General features: G+C 53.2%; 1 protein-coding gene across 2 annotated transcripts; it reads left to right on the top strand.

Moving 5' to 3' along the window:
* Positions 1–153: 153 nt before the first annotated feature.
* On the top strand, positions 154–15,434 carry IL12RB2 (interleukin 12 receptor subunit beta 2). 2 transcript variants are annotated; one of them, XM_042030956.1, is made up of 17 exons: positions 154–626; positions 3,001–3,066; positions 4,013–4,339; positions 5,201–5,315; positions 5,526–5,701; positions 5,890–6,029; positions 6,734–6,878; positions 8,579–8,658; positions 10,362–10,578; positions 11,112–11,312; positions 11,856–11,957; positions 12,036–12,191; positions 12,686–12,823; positions 13,139–13,235; positions 13,867–13,966; positions 14,232–14,659; positions 14,820–15,434. In XM_042030956.1, exons 2-17 carry the CDS (start codon positions 3,009–3,011, stop codon positions 14,866–14,868), a joined length of 2,529 nt encoding a protein of 842 aa, XP_041886890.1. In that variant the 5' UTR covers positions 154–626; positions 3,001–3,008; the 3' UTR covers positions 14,869–15,434. The 2 variants fall into 2 exon arrangements, with proteins under 2 accessions (XP_041886890.1, XP_041886892.1); XM_042030958.1 differs by lacking the exons at positions 6,734–6,878; positions 8,579–8,658.
* The last annotated feature ends 2,367 nt before the right edge of the window (positions 15,435–17,801 follow it).

Raw genomic sequence — 17,801 nt, forward strand, 5'->3', positions numbered from 1 at the left:
AAGGAAAAGAAAAAGGACAGAGAAAAAAAGAGAAAAAGGAAGACGTAAGAAAAAATAATAAAAAAAAAAGAAGGAAAAGGAAAAGTGAAAAAGACAAAGCAAAAATACGAAAGAAGAAAAGAGAAAGGGGGAAAAAAGAAAAGTGAAAAAAGATAACATGTAAAGGAAAGAAAATTTAAAAAAAACCCAAAAGCATTTTTAAAAGGAGAAGAAAAAGGAAATGAGAAAAAAAATAGAAGAAAGAAGGAGGCAGCCGTGCTTTGTGGAGGGTGACGGACTGGTGATTTCCTCCTGCCTGTCACTGCAACACAAAACTGATCCCCTGGGCATCCGATCAGCATCTTCCCTTAAAAACGTCCTGGCTGAGTGGAACGGCCCCATCCCGGTGATGCCAGCGGAGCGCCGGGAGTGAGCATTCCTGGGAAACCCGCACAGGCAGGAGGGGTGTGGATGGACGAGGCCGCGGCAGGAAAGGCAGGATTGGATTCCGTGGAACTCCTCATGGTGTCCCGGTTTAAACTCACCCGAATCCTGGTGCGGCCGCGTGGAGCTGGAGCTGTGCTGGGAAGGGCTCTGGAAAAGGGGAAGTGTCACGGGAACTGATGAAGACAGAGAGGAAACGAGAGGTAAAAGGAAGCTGTTGATATTCGGAATTTCGTGGGGTAGCAGCTCGCACGGCAGATTAATGATAATTAACGGCAGCTCTGGAAAGGAGCCCAGATGATGCTCCAGGCTTTGGGAGGGAGGGAGGGAGGAGAAGCAGCTGGAGGCTCAAAGGCAGAATTTGGGATTCCTGAAGGCTGCAAACTTTGTGCCCCCTCATTTCAAGAGCTGTCCCTGAAATACCTGTGCTGTGTTGTCCAAGGTAGAAAAAACCGATCATAATCAGCCAGGAAAACCGAGTTTATGTCATTGATGGCCCGAAAAGAGGAGGAACAACAAGAGAAGACACTTATTCATTAAAAGCTCTGTTAAATGTGGCAGTAGGTTGTGGGAGTGCTGAAAAAAATGAGAGAAAGCAAAAATCGGGTAAAAGGGAAGGTAAAATGAGAGTAGATGTGTCTCTGGACAAGCCCCTTGTTCCGAGCAAGGGAAACCGGGCCGCATTTTATTTTATATCTCCTCTCCTCTCCCTCTGCCTCTCCTCCCCTTCCCTTTTTCCTTTTCCCTTCCCTTTCCCACCCTTCCCCTCCTTTCCCGTCCCGAGCATCCCGCAGGGGCGGGCGGGGCCGGGGCTGCCGCACACGCGGGAGCTGCCGGCGCCCGGAGCGGCCGCGGGGCTCGGGGTGAGTAACCCCGGCCTGGGGAGCGGGGGGCGCCGGGGGACCCCCCCGAGCCTCCCGGGGCTGCGGATCCCCCCGCGGTGCCGGGGGGCGATTCCTGGGAAAGGCGGCATCCCGCGGGATGCGGCTGCCTCGGGATGCTCCTTGCCGCGGGATGCTGCTGCCATGGGATGGTCACTGCTTTGGGATGCTCCTGCCCTGGAATGCTCCTGCCGCGGGATGTTCCTGCCCTGGGACGCTGCTTCCCCGGGATTTTCACTGCCCTGGGTTGCTCCTGCCCCGGGATTTTCCTGCCTCAGGATGATGCTGTTCTGGGATGCTCATTGCTTTGGGATGCTCCTTCCCTGGGATTTTTCATTGCCCTGGGATGCTCCCGTGCCTGGATTTTCCTGGCCCGGGACGCTCCGGGATGCTCCCGCCCTGGGATGCTCGCTTTCCCGGGGATGCCGCTGCCCTGGAATGATTGCATCCCGGGATGCTGCCCGCCCTGGGATGCTGCTGCCCGGGAATTCTCACTATCCCAGATATTCCCTGCACCCCAGGATGGAGCAGCCTAAGGAGCGCAGTGCTGAAGGTCCATCCTGCTGGAACACCGCTGTCCCCACCCCCCCGGCATTCCCCCACACCCGGCAGCTTCGGGAAAGAGCCCCCGGCCTCGGGCAGGATGGTCCCAAGGCTGTGGGATGACCTGGGGTGCCACTGTCCTCACGGAGCCTGGGGGGGCAGCCAGAGTGCGGGAAAGCTTCCCTAAAAACTCAGCCAGTGTCAGTAATCAGTGATGTGTAAGGTTTGGGGCACAAGAAGTGATTTTTTTCTGGCTGAAATGAGTGAGATGTTCCTCTTTCCACCGGTGACCGGCCGGCTGTTCCTGCCAGTTCTTGGAATGCACAACGGAGCTTTTTAGGGAGAAGTGGGGTCGAAAGGCAACTCTGGAGCTGTGGTGCTTCACGGCTGCTTTCATTTCGGAGCTCCGGGGCTGCAGTGACCGCCAGAGCCCCTGTGGCACATCCACGGGCTCACGGAGTGTGTGGCCTGTGGCCCTGGCGCTCTCAGCTGAGAGTTTGGAGATGAGAGCACAGACAGGCACAGGCTGTACCCCACAGACACCTCGGGACTGCTCCACCTCCTGCCTGGGACAACGTCCTTGCTGTATTTCAGTGCCCTCCACACAGCAAGGCCGGTTTCCCTCACTGGCGTGCAATTTCCATCAGATTTCCCCCCATATCTCTCTCTGAGCTGGGGCTTGCTCCGCGGCAGTCTCCCATCCTCTGCTCGGATCACAGATTACGAGGCTGCATCTTCAGCGCTTCCCTGGCTGCACCTGTGACCGAAGGGTTCCAAGTGGGGCTGGTTTTGCCCGCAGACTTGGCTGTTTTGGGCAGCTGCGCTGTTCACGCAGCCCCCAGACAATTTCTGTTTAGTGGAAGGCAGAGCATTTCCCTGAAGAAGCTGGGCGCTGTGATTGCTCATCCTGGCACTTACGAATCACCTACAGAAGGCCCCACATGAAGAGGCTCTGGGCGAGCTGAGTCTCTGCTGCTGCAAGGCTGAACGTCTGAGCCTCTGGATTTAAACAAAACAAGGGAATGTTCAGTGGAAAGCTCCCACGAAATGGGCATTTGGGGTTTTCTGAAGCAGCAACGCGGTAAAACACCAAGATCTGTACATAATATCTGCAGTTTTTAGGAGCTGGTAACAGGAATTCCTCTCTCTCTAGGCACCAAAATGCCATTTGCATGGATCGTGCCCTCAGCAATTTGGTTGGTGCTGCACTTCACGGCAGGTAAGAGGGGTTCCATCCTACAGAGCAGTTATCTCTCAAATGAAGCACTCGGGCTAATTAAGGTGGGGGTTTTGCAGCTTCTACTCCAAGCCCAGTGAACATCTTCCTTCCTGGAGAGCAAAGAGTTGTTAATGAGTCATTGTTAATGACGGAGGTTGCTCGGGTTTTAGTTCAAGGTGGAGCTGTTGGTGATGTGAGAAAAGGCACCGAGACAGGCAGAGCTCGTGGACAGGAAAAAACCCTGGTCACAGAATTCCAGACTGGTTTGGGTTGGGAGGGAGCTTAAAGCCCACCCAGTGCCACCCCTGCCATGGCAGGGACACCTTCCACTGTCCCAGGCTGCTCCAACCTGGCCTTGGGCACTGCCAGGGATCCAGGGGCAGCCCCAGCTGCTCTGGGAATTCCATCCCAGCCCCTCCCCACCCTCCCAGGGAACAATTCCTTCCCAATCTCCCATCCAGCCCTGCCCTCTGGCGCTGGGAAGCCATTCCCTGGGTCCTGTCCCTCCATGCCTTGTCCCCAGTCCCTCTGCAGCTCTCCTGGAGCCCCTTCAGGCCCTGCCAGGGGCTCTGAGCTCTCCCTGGAGCCTTCTCCTCTCCAGGTGAGCACCCCCAGCTCTGCCGGCCTGGCTCCAGAGCAGAGGGGCTCCAGCCCTGCAGCAGCTCCGGGGCCTCCTCCAGCAGCTCCACGTCCTTCTTGTGCCTCCTGCCACAGCTTTACTGACTCGGGCACTTTTTAATCCCCAGTGAAAGAAGGGTTCTGGTAGTTTTTACCTGGGATTGTGTTGGTTTGTTGGTGACAGAGCAATCCCGTGGCTGCTGATCCCAGACGACATCCCACGAGTTCCTGCACAGAGCCAGGAATTTTTCCATCACACATTCGGGGAGAGCACGGCACGCGGTGCAGATGGATCCCCGTCTGAGTTTGTTTTCCCGTTCCCTTGCAGAATCCTGCAGGAAAGGGGCGGTGGGGGCCAGCAGAGCTGTCCGTGGCACCGTAGGGGTCTGTGGCAATGGGAACGTGACAGCCAACACGGCCTGTGCCATCCGGCAGGGCACCAACGTCACCCTGTCCTGCCAGCTGGGAGCCCTGCAGGGAGCTGCCCCGTGCTGGGCCGCGATTTTCCTCAACAACTCCGAGCAAGTCAGAAACCAGGGAGGCTCGGTCAGCAAAACCTTTGCGGTCACTACCTACGGCAAACACACCTTCACGTGCAAAACCCTCTGTGGAGACAAGACCAGACTCGTTTGTGGAATCGATATCCAGTGTGGAAGTAAGGGAAATTAGATGTTAATTACTCCAGTGATGCCATGAAGAATTTTTGCCTTTTCTTTTATACCCCTGTTATACCTTTTACAGCTTCTGTATTCCCAGTGCTTTTTGCCTACATTCTTGGCCTTGTTTGTCAAGCTGAGAGACTCAACATTTTAGAAGCTTCGTAGCCAGGGATCAGTGTGCCCCAGACCCCAAGGTCCCCTCCAGAACACATCCTGTAAACCAAGATAGAACCATCCAGGGGAAGGCTCCTTGGGGAGGGGGGCTCACTGGAGCCTCTCATTGGGGAATCTTTGATAGATCTGCTAATTAGTAACGCCTATAATGTTATACCCGATCTTTGGGGACACACTCGGTGGGTGCATCTCGATGCTTATGACCTGGGTGTGTGCACCTAAGGATCCTTAAAATAAATACCAAGGTAAAACCCCTTTTCCCCTTCTGACCGTGTCTGACTCTTGATTTTAAGACCAGGAAAAGGCATCACGGGTCCTTAAAGCTTCCCCGTGGAGGAGGGAAGCCCGTTAGACACCGGCAGGGGGTGGCTTTGTCCAGGAAGGGTGCTGTCTGTGAGGGGCTCTTCCTATGGAAAATATTCCTGGCTGGAACTGAGCCACTGTGTTATTCCTGAGGGGAGAGAGGCTGAATAAACCTGCCTGCTCGGAGCAAACAACATCCTCCCTACCAAGCATCCCCTAAAAGATCTCCTACCAACATCTTTGAGGAAGAAACACTGAAGGCCGGGCTGGAGGGAGCTCTGAGCAGCCTGGTCTGGTTGGAGATGTTGGACTGAAGGACCCTTAAAGGTCCAACCCAAGCCAGGCTGTGATTCTGAGACTGACAGGAATATCTGTTCCAGATCCTCCAGATGAGCCCAGGAATGTGTCCTGTATCCAGCATGGGACACGGGGACATCTCACCTGCACCTGGGACAAAGGAAGACTCACCTACCTCGACACTGCCTATGGAATCGAGTAAGTGATGGTGCTAGAAATATAATTAATACCTAATTATCCCCTGGAGTGGTTTTCTGATCATGCCCTGCAGCAGGGCAGCTCCCTCAGGGTTCAGCAGACAGAGGCTGTGCCAAGATATCCCTTTGGGAAGGGAACCCTGTCCCACACACCCGGGGTTCACCTTTCTTGCTCCACAGAAACACAGCCAAACCTTTCCTCCTGCTCCAGGCTCTCCAATGGGACAGACACCTTTTGCTTTCCAGAAGAAACTCCCAGTCAGGTGTTCGGCTCTCGGGCTCTGAGCAAGCTGGATTTTGACTCCAATTACACCGTGGTGGTCTCTGCCTCCAATAAATTAGGAAATGCCTCGTCCCAGCCACTCACCTTCATGCTAATAGACATAGGTAAAGCTCCACTCCCCACCTCTCAGCCTGCCCCAGCCCTTCAGGAAGACCTGCAAACATTCAGGGCACTTTAAAACTTGTGGTAAAATCATCCATCCAGCCTATACCAATAATCCTATTTTCCACCTTTCCCTCCGAGCTGTGCAGCCTCTCTGAGCCCCCTTTGCTTCTTTCTGTTTTGGTGCCAGTGAAGCCACATCCTCCCGCGTTTTCAGTGGAATTTGATGACTCTTCTGCCACCAACTGCACCTTTTCGTGGCACGACGAGGCACAAGCACAGCACTACAGGCTGAGATACCGTCCCCTCAGCAGGCACACCTGGAGCGTGGTAATCCTTTTGGGATTGAGGGAGTTATGGACCTGCTGGAGAGGAGAAGGCTCCAGGGAGAGCTCAGAGCCCTTTCTGGTGCCTGAAGGGGTTCCAGGAGAGCTGGAGAGGGACTGGGGACAAGGCATGGAGGGACAGGACCCAGGGAATGGCTTCCCAGTGCCAGAGGGCAGGGATGGATGGGAGATTGGGAAGGAATTGTTCCCTGGGAGGGTGGGCAGGCCCTGGCACAGGGTGCCCAGAGCAGCTGGGGCTGCCCCTGGATCCCTGGCAGTGCCCAAGGCCAGGCTGGACATTGGGGCTGGGAGCAGCCTGGGACAGTGGGAGGTGTCCCTGCCATGGCCCACTGGAAGGGCTGTGAGGTCCCTCCCAACCCAAACCATCCCATCACTCCGTGAAGTTTTTGCTTTTACTTGAGAAGTGGCAAAAGAAACGTTTTTCTGGGAGCTGAGCAAATCACTCAAACAGAGATTTCGCTCTTGGCACGCAATGTGAGGGATTTTTCAGCTGAAGCCCTGCAAGCCCGACGATTCCTTGCATCATTCTCTGAGTTATGGAAGCTGCCTCAGATCAGGGTTTCCCTGTTGGTTTTTAAGCTGCTCCTGGCTGGGCTGCACGTGGCCATTTGCAATTCAGCCTCTCGCTGCCTGCAACCTTTGTTTCCTTGTGGGTTTAATATTCCACGTTCTGCATCCCTGTTGAAGGTTGAAAGCTTCCATAGGGAGGAATACCACCTGCAGGGGCTGGAGCCTGACACAGCCTACGAGTTCCAGGTGAGCTGCAGGATCCTCCGGGGGCGAGGGCAGTGGAGCGACTGGAGCAGGAGGCAGATGCACACCCCAGCAGCAGGTAAGGAGCCCTCCTGCCCCAAAGCCGGCTCTGGGGCCTGCATCCCACGGGAAACTCCAGCTCATGAGGCCAAACCGCTGCTGGGTGGTTTCGTGGGGACTCCAGATCCAGACTCGGAGCCGAGAGAGAGAAGTTTCTGTAAGAAAATTGCTTTTTAATGAACCGGCGGTGGAGCCGTTCGTGTTTCTCGCGGAGCAGGAATTTCCAGAGCTCACGGAAGGATTTGGGGGTTCCAAAACCCTTCTAATTCTGTGATTCTCCACTCTCCTGCTCGGCTTTGGCTGCTCTTTTTTGTGAATTACTCAGAGCCCATGGGGCTGGTGCTGTTGTGACTCAGCCCATTTCCCATTTCCCATTATTTCCCATTTCCCATTTCCCATTTCCCACTGCGACAGCGGCACTTTCTGTAAGAAGCATTGATTATTGATCCCCCTCCCACCTCCCTCTCAGCAGTTTTCTCCCCTTCTCCTTGCACCCTGCGCTCGTGGTCATCGCTCCCACCCCGCCCCTGCTGCAGGAGGAGAACGAGAAGGTTTTCAGCTGATGGAGGAGCACTTGCTGCCCTCACACGAGGTGGCAGCAAGGGGAGGTTGCAGACGAGAAGCTCTGGGGGCATCAGCACCGCTCTTTGTTGGAAGTGCTCCACAAGTCAGCTCGCTGCAAACCCCAAATTAACACTTTTTCAAGGAGAAATTCCTTTTCCTGCTCCTTTTTGTGCGAGCTGCCAAAAACCTTGCCTTACTCATGTGGTTCACAGGCTTTCAAAGCCAGGCTGGAGGGCGGCAGATGCAATCCCATATTCTGATTTTTCTCTTTATCTCACCCTTCCCTCGCTCAGAGGGCTCTGGTTTTATTTCTGCTGCTGCTCCTGCTTCTCGTTTCTGTTCTTGTCACTCTTTGCAGTTCACACAGGACAAACTGCTCTGAACATCGCTGACAGGGAGGGTTTTGTGTCCTTGTTACAGCCCTGCTCCAGTGGGGTTTGTCCATCAGCTGCCCCTGCCCCAGCTATCAACAATCAGGATTTGAATTTGATGAGTTTATGCTGGTCAGGGTCCTTGAGGAGCCAAGCTCTGTCATTCTCTGTCACCTCAGCTTTCCTTACGTATTCCTCTCTGATTCTGGATTTCTGGAGCACATCCACCGGCCAGAGCTTCCCTTTAATGTTATTTTGGGACGTTTATTCAAAACATCAAGAGTTTCCAGTGAGAATTGTGGAAGGAACCGGGGGTTTAAGCTACCTCAGACAAGCTGTTAAAGGCACTTATTGCCTGGAGCCAGACAGGAAAATCCCACAGATCCCACAAGCCCCCTCATCCGAGGCTGCCTGTTGTTCTAGGACTGATGGAGCCAACCCCAAGGACCTTCATAAGCCTCAAATTTATGCAAAGACAGGAGCTAACGCTGTGCCTTTGATGTGTGAGTTTCCTTGGGAGCCATCCGGATTACTGAGGGCAGGATAAAGTCAGCAGCAGATCCAAACCCTTTTCCTTGGATTTATGGCTTGTTCTCCTCATGATCCCCATCCTCAAAGCAGCCAAACAGCAGCAAAGGTGGATTATCACACCCTGCAGCACTTCAGGGGCATTTTAAAGCTTAAATTTTAATTTTCTCAGGGGTTTTGCCTCCTTTGCCTTCTCCTTGTTTGTTGGCTTCAAACCCCAGCCACTGCCACTGCTCCACTTTTCCTTCCCCACCAGTGCCCACTGGGATCCTGGATGTCTGGTACCGGCAGCAGGACGTGGACTCTGGGCACCAGAACCTCTCCCTTTTTTGGAAGGTGAGTTCAGGGCAACCCCAGCAGAGGCAGGAAAGCTCAGCCAGGTGAGAGGGGAGACAAAACCCAGAGGGGAAACTCTGATTTTTAGGATTGCAGGAAAGGGCTGAACCCTGGGAGAGCACCTGGGTTTCACCAGGGACAGGGACATGGACCAAGAGTCCCCTCCCTGGGAGGAGGTCCATCATCACTTTTCTACCTAAAATTTCATGGAATGCCGGGATTATTTGGATTGGGAGGGATTTTGAATGTCATCTTGTTCCATGGACAGGGACACCTCCCACTGTCCAGGCTGCTCCAAGCCCCAATGTCCAGCCTGGCCTTGGACACTTCCAGGGATCCAGGGGCAGCCCCAGCTGCTCTGGGAATTCCATCCCAGCTCCTGCCCACCCTCCCAGGGAACAATTCCTTCCCAATCTCCCATCCAGCCCTGCCCTCTGGCAGTGGAAGCCATTCCCTGTGTCCTGTCCCTCCATCCCTATATCCAAAGCCCCTCTCCAGCTTCCCCAGCATTTTTGGGGTCTGGTGGGCAAAGCACATTCCACACAGAATTTGGGTTAAAGCCCCCCAGAGCTGGGTAAAGAAATTCACTGTGTTTCCCCCCCACACGAACAAGCAGCATGCTGAAAGTGAAAGCAGAAATTCTCGTGTGATTCTGTGACCCCAGAGGTTGTGGCTTTAACTTGAAGACCTTTATCTTGCAGCACTTTCTTTATCACGAGTGACTTCCTGCAGCATCATTCATAAAACAGGGTAATAAACTGCCTCGAGAGTTTTCACAGCAGCTTCAAAGCCAGGCTGAAACTCAGTACAACACCCTGCAGGAGGTGTGTCCTGTTCTCAGACAAACACCCCAAAAACCTCCAAAAAACGGTTCAACAACTTAATTCCAGCAGGTTTTCGGAGTGGTTCCAGCAGTGCCTCTGTCCTGGGGCGCTGCCGAAGCACCAGAAACTCTGCAAACATTTTGGTGTGTGCTTTGTCTTGTTATGACAAAAATCAGCCAAACAGATGAATTCATGTCATAGAAACCTCAGGAAACTGAAACTGGGAGTACAAGTGCAGGCTCCTGGAGAGGAGTTAAAGTCAGGGTGTGGTGTTACTGTCAGAGATGTGTGTTCTGAGAGGCTCCGTGTAAATAATTCTTTATGGGGGCCTTATGTAAAATCCAGGTTTTCCCTCCAAATCAAAACCCGCTCATTGTGACAAACCCAGCTGAGCAGTTCATAATCTTTTTTTTTCCCTCCCTTGTGAAAAGCGTGGCTGGAATTCAGCCTCAGGGCAGGATGTGTTTTACTGTCCCCAGCTGGAGGAATCAGCACCTCACAGCAAAAGAGCTTCACTAAACTGGAATTGAATGGGAAAAATAAATTCTGGAATGGTCTGGGTTGGGATGGACCTCAAAGCCCATCCAGTGCCACCCCTGCCATGGCAGGGACATCTCCCACTGTCCCAGGCTGCTCCAGCCTTGGGCACTGCCAGGGATCCAGGGGCAGCCCCAGCTGCTCTGGGCACCCTGTGCCAGGGCCTGTCCACCCTCCCAGGGAACAATTCCTTCCCAATATCCCACCCATCCCTGCCCTCTGGCACTGGGAAGCCATTCTCTGTGTCCTGGCTTTCCAGGCTCTCACCCAAAGCCCCTCTCCAGCTTTCCCAGCTGACAGCACCTTTTTCAGAAGACAGTGACAGATACGCTTTCCCCGCAGGCTCTGAGCAAGCCAGAGGCAGGAGGGAGAATCCTGGGATACACGGTGACCTTGGAAGCCCTGGACCACGGGAAGCTCCCAGCACAATCCCACCAAACCACCCAGACCAGCTTCTCCAGGGTGACTCCCAGGGTGGGCCACAGGATCACGGTCAGCGCCCACAACTCCCGGGGCAGCTCCCCCCCTGTGGCCATCCTGGCCCGCCCGGGCAGCCAGGGTAAGGCTCCTGCTGGCTCGGGGTCCCTGCGAGGGACAGCAGTGCTCTGCTCTGTGCCACACACCACGAACCCTTCCGGGCCCTCCACTCTCTGCTCCTCTCAGAGGAACCTTGGGCGTCTGCAGATCCACTTTTCCCTGCACCCCCAGCTCTCCCAGCCTGGCTTCACACCAGAGGGGCTCCAGCCCTTGGAGCATCCCCGTTCCTCCTCTGGAATCACTCCAGCAGCTCCACATCCTTCCTCGTGGATCAGGGCAGGGTGTTGGGATGTGCCGTGACAGCACCTCCCAGGGTTTGGGATGGCACAGCCAAGCAGTGCTGGGGGTGTTCAATCCACGAGAAAAGACAGGAATGTGACTGTTCCTGTCAGCAAACCCTCCCATCATCACCTTTTCTTTAATTCGAGTTCATTTCTATCCTTCTCACGGTGCCAAAGTGGATGGGACCCAGTAAAAACCACACATCCCATTTAATGGTTCGATTGAGGCTACAACAACTTTGTGCTGACCGTGGTTTTTGCTCTCCCCTGTAAGATCTGCCCCCTCCTCAGCGAGTCTCTGCCGTGGCCCTGGGGAACAGCAGCATCCTGGTGAGCTGGAGCCCCCCCCTCGGATCCGCCGTGTCCGTGGGGGGCTATGTGGTGGAGTGGGAAGAGCCCTGGAGGGAGCCACGCCTGCGGCCCCAGCACAGCTGGGTGAAGCTGCCCCCGTCCCACCTGTCCACGGTGCTAGCAGGTAAATGCCACCCCGGCCTGGGACACCAGCAAAGCACCAGCTTGGTTTGGAAATATCTGAAGTGACAAGTCAGGTTTGAATTTGGCCTCCAAATGGAGCAGCTGGGGCTGGTGGGAGGTGTTGCTGCCATGGCAGGGATGGCACTGGATGGGCTTTAAGGTCCCTCCCAACCCAAACCAGTCTGGGATTCTGTATTTCTGTATTTCTATAATTTTTACTAAAATCACTTCCAGGGATCCAGGGGCAGCCACAGCTTCTTTGGGCACCCTGTGCCAGCGCCTTCCCACCCTCACAGGGAGGAATTTCTTGCCAGTATCTCATCCAACCCTGCTCTCCGGCCGTGGGAAGCCATTAGTTTCCAGTTTAATGCCCAGTAAGGCTCTGCTGGGCTCAGTAGATCAGAGGAAATGTCTTTCCTTTCTTTATGAAAGATCTATCAATAATCACAAGATTTATCTCAGATCTAAGCAGCTGATGCAATATTTCTGCCCTGGCTGCAAATCCTTGAACAAGCAACTCTCCCATTGTAATTTCTCTCTCCAGAGCACATCAGAGATAACGTCTGCTATCAGATCCACGTGTCTGCACTTTATCAGGACAGAGCTGGACAGGCAGCATCAGTCAGGGGAAACTCCACAGCACAAGGTAAACCACAGGAACGCCCTCCCAGGTGTTTTTAAGGCATTTTAAGCTCAGCTCTAAAGTCAGTCCTGTGTCTTGCAGCCCCATCAGCTGGGCCCCAGATGCTCACAACCCCCTGGGCCAGCGGCATCCTGGTTTCCTGGGAGGAGATCCCAGCTCCCCAGCAGAGGGGCTGCATCACTGGGTACCACATCTACCTGCAGAGGAGGGACAGGCAGGGCCAGCCCGAGGTCCATGGTGGGTGCCTGCGGGCTGGAAATGCTTCTCCTGTTCCCCTTTCATCACTGACAGTCCACAGTGGGATCATTCTAAGTTGCTTTCAGTGTGAAACTATCAGATTCCTCCCTGCTTCTCCTTCCCCCTGCTCCTCTTATTCTCCCTGCTCTTCTTATTCCTCTTCATCTTATTCTTCTTCCTCTTCCTCTTCCTTCTCCTCTTATTCTTCTTCTCATTCCTCCTCTTATTTTTCTTCCTATCCCTTCTCTTGTTCTTTTTCCTCTTATTCTCCTTCCTCTTTTTTCCTTATTCCTCCTCCTCTTCCTCTTCTTTCTCTCCCTCCTCTTTTTCTTCCTCTTCCTCTACTTCATTTCTCTTCCTCCTCTTTTTATTCTTCCTCTCTTCCTTCCTCTTCCTCCTCCTCTCCTTCCTAACTTTATTCAGAGCCCCATTCCAGCTGAAGGCAGTAAAATCCCGTGCCGGGCTCTCCATTTCCATCCCCGTTTTCCCTCCAGCCGTTCCTGCCGGGAAGGCTCCTTGCTCCCTGCACATCCCTGACCTGGAGCCCGGGGAGCACCACGACCTTTGGATGACGGCGGTGACAGCGGCCGGGGAGGGGCCCCGGGGCAACAGCGACAGCGTCTGCCTGGAAAGTAAGGAACCGGTGCCAGGATGCTCCTTGCTCTTGGATCCTCTTTCCCACAGATTGGGAATGCTTTTCCTGCTCCTCTGAAATCACTGGAGCTCTCCAGGCGTTCTGAAGATCTCTTGGTGTTCTTCAATTGCTAAAAATTTGTAGTTCCAGCTGGTTTTAAGATGTGCCATCTCTTTTGTAGCCTTTAAGCTCCCAGTGCTGTGCCGAGCTGTTTCCTTGGAGTTGAAGGGTGGTTTATTTATGGAACACGGAAAGATTTGGGTTTTTTTTCATCTTTTTGATGGAGTTGAATGGTGGCTGCTCTGCATTTCAGGTGCTGGGGGCTGGGTCACTCTGGTGCTCATCTGCAGCTTCTGCAGCTTCTTCATCCTCTCAGCCTGTGTTTGTTCTGTGCCTCCAGTGAGGAAAGTGTGAGTGGATCCATCTGCTGTGCCCCAATAAAAGTGGGATGGTTATCAGAAGGGATTAAATCCCAGACTGGCTTGGGATGGAAAGGACCTCAAAGCCCACCCAGTGCCACCCGTGCCATGGCAGGGACACCTCCCACTGTCCCAGGCTGCTCCAAGCCCCAGTGTCCAGCCTGGCCTTGGGCACTGCCAGGGATCCAGGGGCAGCCCCAGCTGCTCTGGGCACCCTGTGCCAGTGCATTTTAAAAATCTTTTCTCCTATCTAATCTAAATCGACCCTCTTTTAGTTTAAAACAATTTTCCCTTATCCTATGGGATGGCCATGCCCCTTCATGAGCATGGAACAGCGAGGATTGTTCAAAATGAAGGTTTCAGAGTACAGGAATGATAATAAAAACACGCTCTGAGCTTAAAACACAGCTGTACTCCACAGATAGGTGAATTTTTACCCAGATCTTAAAACCAAACTGAATGGCATCAATCCTTGGGAATTATCCCCAGCCAGCTGAGAGCTCTGCAGGTCTCTCTGCAGGCAGATCCACAATCCCACCTGGGTTAATTCCACATCCAAGGAGCACAAGGGTGCTGCAGGTCTCACCATTCCTGTTTTTTATTGCATTTATCCCCCCTGCAGATTCCAGGCGCTTTTCTCCCTCCTCCTGCCGCAGTGGCAGAGCAAAGCCATTCCTGACCCTGCCAACGCCACGTGGGCCAGGAGCTTAACGGCTACCAAGGTAAATTAGAGGGGTTTTTCATTCTAATCCCACAACCTTCATTAAAAAAAAGCCATTGGAGCCATGCGAGCCAGTAATCTCCTAAAGCAGCAAATCCAGCAATCTCTGGCAGCGGATAATCTCCCTTGGAGCAGACTGGAGGATGCGCTGGGCAAATTAAACGCAAGAAGAACGCAGAGATGTTCCATTTTTAGCAGGATGAGCGGCTGCGGGGAGGGAGTCCCAGGAGATCCATGCCGGGATTCATTCCGTGTTCCCCCCGCAGGCGGAGCTGAGCGCTCCCTCCAGCCCCTTCCTGCCCAGCGGCTTCGAAGAGCCCGAAACGACCCCGGTGGAGGAAACCTTCGCGCACCCCGAGCCCCCCGTGCCTGGGGACAAGCTGCTGGTGGGCAGCGCTGGCAGCAGGGGGCACGGGGACTGGGCACAGGAGAGCTCGGGGGAGGAGCAGCAGCTCCCTGAGCTGTACCAGAGGCTGGTGGCGGAGGCGATGGAGCCCCCGGAGCCCGTGTCCGAGTACATCTCCAACCCCGGCACCTCCGCCCTGTCCCCGGAGCCCGACACTGCCCCCGACCCCCCCGAGCCCGACTGCAGCCCCCTCTCCGTCTTCCCAACCACATTCCTGACTCCTGCCCTCTGCTGCGAAGGGAATCTGACGCTGGATAGAGTGAAACTGAACTGCAGCTCCTTCCCAAGGTAGGCGGAGGGCGATGTGAGCCCGGCAGGAATTTTGGCACTTTACAGAGTATTTGTGTTTCAGTGTGAGCTCAGCCTGAATGTTGGCACTTTACGGAGTATTTCAGTGTGTTCTGATGTGAGCCCAGCCTGGATTTTGGCACTTTACGAACTATTTCAGTGTTTCAGCACAGCCAGTCCAGTCAGTCACACGTGACGCCTCCAAGTGACAAAACCCTTCCCAAGTCACTCCTCACCGTAGGACACGGCTGCTCCTCTCCCACAGCACACTTTGGAATCAAAGGCACAGCTGGGAATGCCAGAGCTGGATTTTGGGAACCCCTCGCGCAGCCTGGGCTGCCTCAAGCCCTGTGCCACGGCCTGGCCACGAGTGGCTCAGCCTGGCTGGGCCTAGCCCAGGATCCGAGCTGGAAAACATCATTTCCTCCATAAAGAGAAGGAACTGCAAAAGGGAAGGATGGAACAGCTCACACCCAGGATGACAGCCGCAGCTCTTGTTCCTCCGCTGGCACCAAGCCACAGCGTCCCAGGAGACACCAGAGCCATGAGGGACACAGCACCAGAGCCAGGCCCCCTTCCTGCCTCAGTTCAGGGGAGGAAAATTCCTCACCAGAACTAAAAGCAGCAGGCAGCACCTGTACTCAGTCAAATGGATCGTCAAGAGGAATTTAAGTGATTTATTGGAGTGTTCTAATTACAGGTTGGAAGGGTGTTACACATTTAATGACTTTGTTTACGAGATACGTGTATATAAATAAAATGTTGCAAATCTGAACTTGGCTTCCTGTTGTTTTCTCTGGTCAAGCTCCAGCTTTACACAGAACAATTGAAAAATAAAAATAAGCCAGAAGCAAGAGGATTCTGCCTGAGCACACAACTCAGCCCCTCAATTCAGCTCTGCATAACCAACGTGAACTGGAAAGGCAGATTAGATGCCAATAAAAGGTGGTTTTTTTAAAAAGCCCTATTTTGCCATTCATCTCTTTCTGCATGTTGGTTTTCTACCCCAACACAAGGATAAGAGAACACTGGAATTCCGTTTCTCCTTGCTCTGCAAATCTCCACATAAATCAAAATGTAGGGCTTCATGTCCAGCCTTGAACTCTCCCAGTAATGGCCCTGAGCACCCCAGGAAGTGTTCTCCCCTCAGTCAGGATACCCTTCCTAGCAGGAGTATCAGGTTTGGCTTTCCTGGGGACACCTCAAGTGTGGAACCCGGCCGAGACAGAGCAGCCCAGGAGCGCCAGAGGCGGGCAGTGTGGTCCTTGGCACGCCTCGGGGAGAGCAGCAGGTTGGCACAGCTGGAATTGCCACCTCTGGGTGTCAGTGCTGGGTTTATTAAACCAGAGCTGTGGCTGTGCAAAGCCATCCCCGCGGGCAGAGTTGTTACAGGTGAGGGTGGGCTCAGCTCTTCCAACTGCTGCCACCACACGTTCCCAGTGACTCCTGACATTCCAGAAGAATCCATGTCCTTTCTTGCACTGATCAACCCCCCCCCCGCTCCCTCCCAGCATTCCAGCTCTGAGATGAATTTCCACGCTCAAACCTTGCCACTGTTCATTCCAAAGCCCATTTGTTCCGTGCTTCCAACTTTTCCTGCTGCCCATCTTTTCCAATGGATCAGAATTTAAAAGTTGTAGTCCCCTAGATTTGGTGTGACAGAAGTAATTTGATGTGACAGCAGGAGCAAGGAAGAGGACAGAAAACATTACTAAAAGCAAGTTCATTAATCATAAATAACCTACTTGGGAGATGCTTTTCCAAGGCAAAGTCCATCCTAGGAATGGGAATGCAAGCTGGACTTCCTGGGACAGACCCTAGATGAGCCACTATGAACCTAAGTGGTTTCATTTCCATGTGTTTTCAGGACATTTTTTTTAAAAGAGCATGAAAATAAACCTTTATTTCAGTTAACACCCACCAATATTAAAGATAAATGTTCACAGTTTTTAGTTCTTGACACAAATGGACTGAAAGAGGCAAATTTACATCTGGCAGAACAGCAGAAGGACCAATTTAAGTACAAGCTGTGTTGAAAATCACTCCAGGTGCTATTTGGGAATGCTCTACAGCAGGAAAAGGGAAAAGTGCTGGGCAAATCCAACCAGCAGGGCCCCAAAATCACCTGGGTGGCCCCAAAATCACCTGGGTGGCAACTGGAATAGCAACTACAGATTGATCAAGGAAGGTTTGTGTTCCAGGGAAAGCTTTGCTCCAAGTGTTTGTGTTGGGGGTGTTATCCAGGCTGTCCCTAAGGCTGGAAGTGCAGCACATCCCACTGAAGCACAACGGGAGAGGGAAGGGGAACAACTCAGTGTTCCTACAACAGCCCCACACCGAGAGCAGAGTCAGGGGAGATAAACCAAGAGATTTTCCCCCCCCTCTGACGGAAGCTTTGCCTCCTCCTCCTACCTGGGCTGGAAATCCAGGTGAGGGAACTGATCCATGATACTCACAGCGGGTCACAACACAAGCTCTCATGGAAAACAGCTCAGGAAAAGCCAAGCCAGCTACTAACACCACAGCTGAGCAGGCTGGTATTCCATATTCCAAGGTCTCCAACACTTACTGCCTGTCCTGTACAGTCTTTACAAAAATAGGGCGTTACCTTTAGTTTTCTACCTACCTAAGGAACTACAAATATGTTCTAAGCTGGCCAAAGAGGGAAACATGAAATAAAATGGGAGATTTGTTCCTATTCTCCTAATAAATGCTGATAAAACCCCTATGAAATCCTCTTTATTAAGTCATTCCCTCAACTCTTTTTATGTATTAAAGGGATACATAGGGATGAAATTAAACCTGTGGTGAATTTTGATGGGGGAGAAGGAATTTCTTACAATCACTCTCTGGAAAAACATTCACTGGTGATGTCCCAAGCAGATCTTGAGCCCTGCACTGAGCCAGAGCTGCATTTGGAAGGAGAGGTGAAGTGTTGAGGTTTTGGGTTGAGTTTTTGGTGTCTCATGCACAGATTGCCGTTGCCCCAGTCCGAAGCCACGAGCCACAACTCCCTCCTGAGCCAGCCTAGTTCCTTCCTCGGAACACCTGGAGCAGTGCTGGGAATGCCTCAGGTACTGCTGTACCTGCCTGTCAACCCCACATCCCACCTGGAATCCATGTGGGCTTCCAGAGCCACAGC

The sequence above is a fragment of the Corvus kubaryi genome, unplaced genomic scaffold, assembly GCF_017639235.1.
Source record: "Corvus kubaryi isolate FWS band 111438036 unplaced genomic scaffold, C.kubaryi_AGA036_p1.0 37334, whole genome shotgun sequence".
NCBI classification, from domain to species: Eukaryota; Metazoa; Chordata; class Aves; order Passeriformes; family Corvidae; genus Corvus; species Corvus kubaryi.

Excerpts from the sequence above, each read along its gene's own strand:
- IL12RB2 (XM_042030956.1), top strand. The coding sequence starts at position 3,009 with ATGCCATTTGCATGGATCGTGCCCTCAGCAATTTGGTTGGTGCTGCAC. Across the intron at positions 13,236-13,866 it reads GTGCCTCCAGTGAGGAAAGT|ATTCCAGGCGCTTTTCTCCC; the intron begins GTGAGTGGATCC and ends TCCCCCCTGCAG. Across the intron at positions 14,660-14,819 it reads AACTGCAGCTCCTTCCCAAG|TGTTTCAGCACAGCCAGTCC; the intron begins GTAGGCGGAGGG and ends GAACTATTTCAG.